The sequence below is a fragment of the Acomys russatus genome, chromosome 22, assembly GCF_903995435.1.
Source record: "Acomys russatus chromosome 22, mAcoRus1.1, whole genome shotgun sequence".
NCBI lineage: Eukaryota > Metazoa > Chordata > Mammalia > Rodentia > Muridae > Acomys > Acomys russatus.
The window spans coordinates 34902535-34912178 of record NC_067158.1 but is presented as its reverse complement, the minus strand read 5'-3'; the positions used below and the strand labels follow the sequence as shown (position 1 = coordinate 34912178).

At 45.4% G+C, this 9644-nt stretch overlaps 1 protein-coding gene across 1 annotated transcript in view; it reads left to right on the top strand.

The window, feature by feature from the left end:
* Nucleotides 1-1036: 1036 nt before the first annotated feature.
* The window catches only part of Prom1 (prominin 1), an 88415-nt gene continuing 79807 nt past the window's right edge, over nt 1037-9644 (top strand). Inside the window, exon 1 of the mRNA XM_051164890.1 lies at nt 1037-1431. Coding sequence (XP_051020847.1) covers nt 1212-1431 — 220 coding nt within the window. The 5' untranslated portion in view covers nt 1037-1211. The remainder of the gene's footprint in view (nt 1432-9644) is intronic.

Sequence of the window (9644 nt, the reverse complement as noted above, 5' to 3'; positions counted from 1 at the left end):
CCCCAGAGAACTTTTTAACAAAAATCTGGAAATACAGATATACAAATCCAACATTTACTGATGATAGACAATAATTTTAAAGCATCTCTATAATTTACCACTTACTTAAAGCAATCGTGCATGCCAGCAAGGTGAGTGTGCTTGTTTGTTTAACACAGTACAACCCAAAGATACACTAATTTGAAACATGCCACGGAATGATGACTAGGAACAGATTTCTTGTGCTCTGTAATTAATCCATCATGTTTCTGTGAGCAGAACTCTTTGTATGTCAGTGAGAACACTGGGTGCACTCTATAAAGTGCAGCAGTCTGAAATCTGAACAGAGGCAAGTTTGGCAGTGCCCACTCGTGTTTCATGGCATGACGGCATGTATAGTGCAAAGCTGTGTGTCGTGTTTTCAGAGTCAAGGCCGCAATGTTGGTGTGGATTCTAGGTTGTTGGCTGATTTATTTACTATTCAAAAAATGGTCTAGGAAGTTGGCTCTTTGAGGTTCTTTATTTCTTTTTTCTTTCTTTCTTTCTTTCTTTTTTTTTTTTTTTTTTTTTTTTTTTGTTTTGTTTTAAGACAGGGTTTCTCTGTGTAGCCCTGGCTGTCCTGGAATTCACTTTGTAGACCAGGCTGGCCTTGAACTTAGATTCACCTGCCTCTGGCCCTACAGTGACTGCCTGGTAACTAGTGCAGGCTGCTAAAATTCCTTCTGCATACCGTCCCTCATCTGTAAAGTGAGATTATTCTTTTAAAGTAAGTAGGATGGCACCTGGGCTACAGCAAGTGCTCGGTGAGTGTCCATTTCCTAGGATAAACAGCTTCCTGAACCCTGCCTGGTGTTTCTGGACCCTGGAAACTGCTGTGTTCTGAATCATTCCATCCGCCAGGAAGGAGCTTTCTGCTAGTCCCTACCTGCAGCTCTGGAGCAGGCTGTGTGCTTGGTTTCCACTCAACCCAATTAGGCCTAAGTATTTAACTCTAGGCCCTACCACCTTTTCTGGGGTGGGCTCCTGGGGCAGGCAAGGGTGTCTCTGAGTAATCAGTGCTCTTTCTTGCCCTACCAGGGATGGTACTTTGAGTGAATGACCTCCCTGGAGACCATTCTTCTGCTGCCCTCGTCATCAGCCAGGAGGCAGAAGATCCCACTGGTCCAGAAAAGAAAAGCCCATTTCTCTTGAGTGTCAAGAAGCTGCCTCATGCTTGGGGGATCAGGGTGGCTATGGCTGTTGTATTCAATGCCCTGTTGCTACTGGTGCTGTGTGGAAATACTGCTTCAGGAGATCAGCCTGTGCCAACAAAACCTCCTGGGGCTTTGAACTATGAATTGCCTATCGCAGAATATGAGACCCAAGATACCTTCGATGCTGGGATTGTTGGGCCTCTCTACCAAATGGTGAACATCTTCCTCAACGTGGTCCAGCCAAATGACTTCCCGCTAGGTGAGTGGTGACCATGGAAAGGATTGAATTGCTGCTCTTGGCAACTTAATGACCACATCAGCATCCCCACAGAAGACATTCAGCTCTGTATAGTATGAGGCTCGAAAGCATTGACTCTACAGGAACAGGAAATATTTATATAGAGTTTAGGAAGATGTGTGTCTGGTTAAGCTGGGTGAGAAACAAAATCAAATCTTTTAGCTTGGTTGCTTTACCAGTTTATCTTGTTTGTTCTGCCTGGGGCAATGCAGTGTTCCAAGGCATACACACAAAGGACAGTGAAAGCTAGGGCAAAACTTTAAGTTCATTGTCGTGGAATGAGGGGTCGATAACTACCCAGGAGCTGTGTTGGTCGTGTCACTTAAGAATTTCTTTTCTGCTCACCACCAAAAGCAAGTTTAACAAGGACAGACATATCCAGACCTGCCTCCATCATTAACTGTCTCAGTACTAAGTTTAGGATGAGGAAAGGATGGGTAGAGGGTACTTTGTGGTCAGGGCTACTGTTCTCTATAGACATCCCTGATGTTTCTTTGACTTTATGTAATTCTTTAATCTGGAAGTACCCTGGTGTGTGTGATCACAGGGACAGTCCAGTGAAGAGGACAGTGGCCCATGTGGAGAATCAGCAGTGTGCCCTGGATTTTTATGAACTTAATTTACACTGCTCCTAAACTGTCATTGGTCATATAATTTGTGGCAGGTCCAAAAGATGAAAGTAGAAGTAGAAGACGATAAAATGAGGAGAGACTTAGATGGTCTTGGCTAATGTTTTAAGGGATGTGTGTGTGTGTGTGTGTGTGTGTGTGTGTGTGTGTGTGTGTGTGTGTGTATGTGTGTGAAAGAGAGAGAGGGAGGGGGGGTGAGAGGACAGAGAGCATCTACTGAGCCTCATCCTTGTTTACAATTATGGGGTTTTGTTGGTTAATTATTTTAAAATATTTTATTTTTATTTGATGTGCATTGATGTTTGGCCTGTGTGTATGTCTATGGGAGGGTACCAAATCTTCTGGAACTGGAGTTACAGATAGTTGTAAGCCAACATGTGTGTGCTGGGTTATCTGCAAGAGCAGCTGTTGTTTTTGACCACTGAACCATCTCTTCAGCCCTGGCTTGTTAAGTTTTAAATGCCAATTTGCCACAACCAAGAATGAGGGATTGCCTAGATCAGCTTGGCCTGCGGGCAAGGCCGTGTCTGTGGGGAAAACTGTCTTGACTGCCTTCATTGAGATGAAATGGAAGCCCCACCCTGAAGGTGGACAGGGGCCCTTATTTGTAGGCTAGCAAAGAAAGCCAGTCAAGGGAGCAGAGGCAGTAGTAAGCCAGCAGGCGCTTTGGGTGCATAGATTTCCTGTTCTTGCTGGTGATGTCATGTGACTGGCCGCTTGAGATTCCACCTTGACTACCCTCAAATGCTGGACCATTACCTGGGATTTCAAGCCAAATGAACCCTTCTCGCCCCATCTTGCCTCCCCCCTGCCCTCCCCCCCACCCCGCCGCCCTGCCCCTAGAATACTTTATCACAGCAGTAAAAATGAAGCGAGAATAGGCACATTTATAGTTCTAGTAAAATGCATGTTTATAGACATTTTTGTTGTCTGTTAGATGACCTTGAAGCAGTCTGAAGGGCTCTTGTTAGGTTTCTGTTTAAATTTCAATTCTAAGATATAAGTCAATCTGGGACTCTAGTGTCACTGAATATGATGTGAATTAACACTGTATCTGTCACTGCATACAAGAAGAAAGCTGGAATTTCAAGTGATGAAAGGAGCAAACAGGAGGGGTTAGTTGTTAGTGTTGGTTACATATTATCTATTTGGAATAGCTGTTCTTTTTTTTTTTTTTTTTTAATAGACTTACTATGAGTGCTACTGTAGAAACAGATAACTACTATGTAGAAACAGGCAACTCTTACTGTTCCTAGTCATTTAAAAGATTTTTTTATCTGTGTGTATGGTTATAATGCACAAATATGCACATTTGCAAATGGGTGGAGGTGCATGTGTGCATGTTGGGTATTTTCTTTTATTGTTTTCCACCAATTGTATACATGCATGCTATCACACTTGTCTTGTACATGGCTGCTGGCAGTCCAGTCTCCTTATGCTCGTGTGGCAGATACTTTCCAACAGAGCCATCATCTTCCCAGCCCCTAATTATCTTCAACAAAAAGTGTGTACAAAGCTTATAATCTGGTTATTTTGAATGCAGTTGTTTTGTATGAACTTACAGTGAATTCAGAAGAGTTGAAGCTACCCTTGCGTAGTCTAAGGCACAGCCTACAAATAGCTAACTCTATCATCTCTTTCCACACACTGTGCTATGTTGCTCCCTCTGGATTTCATAGGAAGGCTCTTTGTACTTTATAAAGCAATGTATATGCAAAGCCAGGCTAGCTGAGGATGTATTTGAAGAGTTTGAGCTCCATGGGCAACACGGTTAGCTTAGAAAAGAGCTGTCTGGAGGGTGTAAACGTGAACATTCTGAGAGAGTTAGCCTACCTTGTAGCTTGGGCTTGTCCTAGTGAAGTGAGACGTGCTCCCCGAGTTGTAGCCACAGAGCAAAGCATAATAGTTTTCTCTTTGAAGGGGAAAATTATTAGCGTGTCTTCAGAACCTAATGTTGAATTTGACAGTTGACATTCAAGGGTTTTGATTTTCTTCTCTCATCCTGGTTTCTTTTGTATTGTTCCAGCCAATTATGAGGTTTCATAATGGTCTGTGAGTGTCCCTAAGTGCTCTATATCGCCTAGGACATGAATGAAGTAGTCATGGCTTTCACCTGGGGCCCATACATTAGGCACCAAATCATGGGGTGCCTTAGATTATTAGCCTAAATAGAAAAATTTGAGACAAGTATAATATGTTGCTAGATGGTATGCTGGCTAGTTTTAATGTCAACATTGACACAGCTGGAGTTATCTGAAAAAAGGGAGCCTCAGTTGAGAAAATTACAGCCTTAGTAAGATCTGGTTATAAGGCATTTTTAAAATTAGTGATTGACTGGGGAGGGCCCAGGCCATTGTGGTGCCATCCCTGGGCTGCTGGTCCTGGGCTTTATAAAAAGGCAGGCTGCGCAGGCCGTGAGGAGCAAGCCAGTAAGCAGCACCCATCTATGGCCTCAGCATCAGCTCCTGCCTCCAAGTTCCTGCCCTGTTTGAGTTCCTCCCCTGACTTCCCACAGTGAGGGACTATGAAGTGGAAGTAGAAGCCAAATAAACCCTTTCCTTCACAACTTGGTGCTTCATTGCAGCAATAGAAACCCTAAGACAGGTAGTATTATCTGTCTGAAAGCGTATAGAGTCTTTGAATAGAGTTTACTGTAGACAGAGGAATGGTAGAGGAAGGCCATTGGAGCCTGTTTGCTCTTTGCTTGCTATGTGTCTCATATCCAACCAAAATAGTTTTCTGAGTTTGCCATTTGACATTCTTGCGTGAAGCTTGTGTTGTATCCTGAAGAGGGCTGGGATGGCATGTCCTTGTTCAGCTGGGATGTGAGACACAGTTTTATTTCTTGGATAAAAGAGAATAGGATGAATAGATCAAGAATATGGGTACCTGAGCCATGCTACACTGTGTCCTTGAACCTGAGGTGGCTATCTCACAAACATCTTTCTGGCTTGGAGTCAATGAGAATGTGAGCCTGCATGCTAGCTTAGGGCTCATTGAGAAGGGAGAGCTGTGTGTCACCTTGGGAGTCACTGTGCTGAGGGCTGGGAAGTCTGAAATATGGGGTCTCAGATAGGCCCTCCAGCCTGGTTGTAAGCAGCTATTTCTTTGCTGGGTGCTTGCATGTTCTTTCCATGGTGCATGCTCAGAGATAGAGACAATCAGACATGCAGTGATCTCTCTCTCTCTCTCTCTCAACCAGGCACAAAGCTCATTATGAGGGGTCTACATATATGCTCCATCTGAGCCTAGTGATCCCTCAAAGTCCCTATCTCCGAACACCAACGTATCGGAGCTCAGCTTATGAATCGGGGAGGAGCAAAGACAGTGGGTGTCTCAGTCAGTGTTCTGTTGCTGTGAAGACACACCATAACCAAGGCAACTATTATAAAAGAAAGCATTTCACTGGGGCTGGCTTACAGTTCCAGAGCTTTAGTCCACTATGACCACGGCAAGAAGCACAGGGGCACAAAGTCAGAGATGGTGCTGGAGGAGTAGCTGTGAGTTCTATATCTGGGATCATAGGCAGCAGGAAGAGAGAGCCATTGGGCCTGGCGTGGGCTTTTGAAACCTCAAAGCCCATCCCCCCAGTGACACACTTCCTCCAACAAGGCCCCACTTATCCCCACCAAGCCACACCTCCTAAACCTTCTCATGCAGCGCCACTCTCTGATGATTAAGCATTCAAATATATGAGTTTATGGGGGACTATTCATTTGAGATTCCCCACAGTGGGTACGGCCGGGCATTTATGGAGTAGTTTGGCCAAGGTCAATATGAGCCAATGCTGGAAAGAAGGAAGAACAGACATCATTCATTGGAGAAGCATTTGTTGAACTTCCCAGCTTTGTCTGGTGACCCCGTTGGGTGTTGTGAGCCGGGGTCTAAGTAGAATTGGATTTGAGGAAGAGTCTGGTCAGTACTGGGAGGGGAGATCACATGGAGGTGGATGCTCCTACAGCGGTCTAGAGGGATAACTACGAACAGATAACGAAGTGGAAAGTAATGGGGGAGAGGCATGCAATTTGGTGTCCAAAGGCCTATGTTTATGTCATAGCTTTTATAATGTCTTGCAGAGATGATCAAGGTCACATTTTTCACTTTCAGATCTTTACTTCTTCTTGTAGATGGAATCTGGCTGCAATCACAGCCTGCTCTGTAGCTTTTATTTGTGGGGCTTACATGAGATGTTATGTGTAAAGCCTATGTTTAAAACCGTGCCCGACTGGCACCAGGAAGAGTCAATAATTGCAGTTGGCTTTTAGCTTTATTATCTGAGATGAAAAGTTGGCCAAATGTGTTTAAGTTGATGCAGGGAGAGGACATGGGAACATTAAGGGCATCATTAAAATGCCCTTGCTGCTACTCCCTTGGGAACACTCTACACAGAACTGCCCTGTTGGAAGCAGTTCTGTGACTTCCCAAGGTGTCCTGGCTGTGTCTGGTTGGCAGACCTCCCAGTAGCAGAGTGGGCGCCAGGATCCAGGACTTACTGTGACCCTGGATAGTCTTCCCTCCTCGAAAGGATGTCGCCATCTATCAGGCTCTTGGGTTTCCTCCGCTTCTTTGTTCTTTACTGTCCTGGCCAGTAATCAATCCCTAAGGCTTGCTTTGCTACCTGCTAACTCGCTGAAATCCCTCATGACTTTTGGTTGGAGGTAGGTGATGGCGGAGGTGGAGTGTCAGTTATAATTATGTCTCTTTACAGGTTCAGAAACTAAGTCAGAAAGAGCACGTGTTCAAGTTGCTAAAAAAGAGGCAAACTGAGAGACCTTTGTCTCTGGGACTAGTTATTTTTCTGGTAATCTTTGGCTTCCTGTGGGTAATTTCTTTTTCCTTTTACTTTAATGTAGTGCTCTTAAAGTAACCATGGGTTAGGTTTTACAACAAAAAACAACAACCAAAAAGACGAAAAGAACAACAGCTAGAATTTTAAAAAACAAAAGCATGAAAATAACCACGAGTCGATATGAAAAGTGATAGCCTTTGCATGTAAAAAGTGGACATTGCAGACTGTGTACTGTGAGTGTTAAATCGCCTCTTCCAATTTTATGTGGCAACAATTAATTTGCTCTAAGGTAAGACTCAGAGCCATTCTGGGGATGTAAACAAAGCAAAGCCATAAACAAAACAAAAAGCAAACAAACAAACAAAAGACATGTCTGCTTTTAGCTTTATAAAATATTGTAATAAGTGTTCACCCTGCTTTAGCATATTCCTTAATTAGATTTTAGAATGGTTGACCTATTTCCAGACTAACCTGATTTGCCCCTGGGATTTGTTGCATTTGGGCATGGCATTGGCTAGGAAGTAGACCTGGGGCATGAGGGTGAATGAGGTTGGGTTCCTATGGAGTTGGGTGAGGTGACCGAGAGAGTTGGACAGCAGGATGGAGGGTTGTGGCACTGCGCTCAGTGAGGCTTGCAATGGCCTTGCTGTCCAGTGAGATTCCCTCTTCCTCCCATCAGAACTGGAGACCTTAGCATCTCCTGCCTCCTTCCAGACCGGCTTTTTTGCTGCCACACTCAACTCCTATGGTCTTCGTTGTATAGAATTTATTTGCCCATGTCACAGGTTTCAGATTAGCTTCCTGGAGAGAGGCCGGCAGCTCTTTTTCTTCCATCCCTTTAATTCTAAACCCCCAAGGAAGCCAATCAAGGTCAGATCCTCTCAATAACCATGGCCAGGGTGGCACTAAGTGGGCCTGGCTGCTGTGAACCATTGGTGCCACCACAACTGCAGAAGCAGAGAGAGGTGGCTGCAGGAAAGTTGCTGGCCAGGTGAATAGCCCAACAGGTGTGCCTGTACTAGCATCTAGGTACCACTAGATAACAGAACCTGTGTGTTCTCACCTAATTCACACAAAGTAGTCATTGTCCTCTACAGATCATGTGACTCAAGCTGGCACTGGGCGTCGACAAAAGTAAGGTCACCGCGGCAAAACAACTGATGTGCCTTGTTCCTTCCTCTTGGTGTCAGTGCCTATGCTGGGCGGCCTGTACCTCCTCTTCCTCCTTTCTTTCCAGCAACCTTACAGGATTAGACAGGTTGGCTAGTCTGAACTCGGGTCCTCGTAGCGTCTCATTCTACAGAAGCGGAAGTTGAGGACAGAGCACCGATCAATTATTGCCCAGGGCCTGCAGCTAGCCAAGTAGCTTGCTGCAGCCTTTGAGGCTCACGAGGAGAGTGAGAGTCAAAAAGCAACGTCCCTTGTACTGACAGCCCAAAGACCACACTGAGAGAGATTTTCTTTTTTACATTTACGTGTGTGTGTGTGTGTGTGTGTGTGTGTGTGTGTGTTGCCTACACATGCGTTCCTTCCAGAACTCACGTATGGAGATCAGAGGACAGCTTGCAGGTGTTGCTCTTCTGGTTCCACCACATGGGTTCTGGGGAATCGAACACAGCTTGTCAGGTCTGGCGGCAAGTGCTTTTGCCTGCAAGGCTACCTTGCCAGTCTTCATTGACCTCTGACCGATGCCTCTGTTGATAACGATGTTTCACTCAAGCTGTACTTGCATGGTCCCTAGTGTGTGTGCATATGTGCGTGTCTGTCTTGGATGGGCAATGGGTGTGTCAGGGTATGACAAGGCCGTCAGTTCTACTGTGTCTGTGCCTTCAAACTGCCACCGATTGCTTGTTTCCTTGTGCACAGGGCCTCTCTGGTTGATAGGTGACCCTGTCCTTGCAAGTAGCAAACAGCAGGAAAAGCCCTTCAAAAGACTCTAGAAGCGGCGCTTCCTGCTTTGTGGGGCCCTGTCCTGGAATGCCTCAGGACTTTCCTCTAGCCCCTGTAGGAAGCAGATTAGTGTGTGTGTGTGTAAACATGGGAGGCCCCTCAGCAGCTGCAGGATGAAGCCAGCCTGGCAGGGAAATGGCCTAGAGCCCCTGGAGGAAAGTGTGGTGTGCATAGGGCAGTACCAGGTCAGGGCTGCCCAGCAGGATGAACATGCACAGAGAGGTCAGAACTCCACTCTGTGTCCAGGGGTCTAGTGATGGCAAAGTGCTCTGGTGATGCTCTGAGTGATGGTAAAGACCTGTGTGCTGGATCAGCCTCCTAGCGTTACTAGCTCTGTGATGGTGACTAAGTTATTTAGTCTGGAAGATGACAGTCGACCACAGGATCTACCTGGGGGGTAGGAGGAGGGTCACAGTATGTAAGTATTAAGTAAATAATTATAAACATTTAGAGCAACATGTGAGAGTAACACTCATTGGTATTTATTTGTTTATCAAAAAGCGTAAGAATGTTTATAATTTGTATTGGCTAATCACAAGTTTAGGGGAATCCCAGAAACAAGAGAAGCAGTTATGTGATCCTCCAATATGAGCTTTGCAGGGTGACAGTAACAAATGGTCACATTCTGGGACACTTAACACCATCGCTAGAAAAAGTCTATCACAACCAGAAGCCAAAAGTCTAAAATCAAGGCATAAGCACAGCTTCGGTGCTTCGGTCCCTCCTAAGGCCAGAAGGGAGAATGCTCCTGCTTCCTCCAGTCTAATGGTGCTAAGTGTCCCTTGGCCTGTGTGGGGTCACTCTCC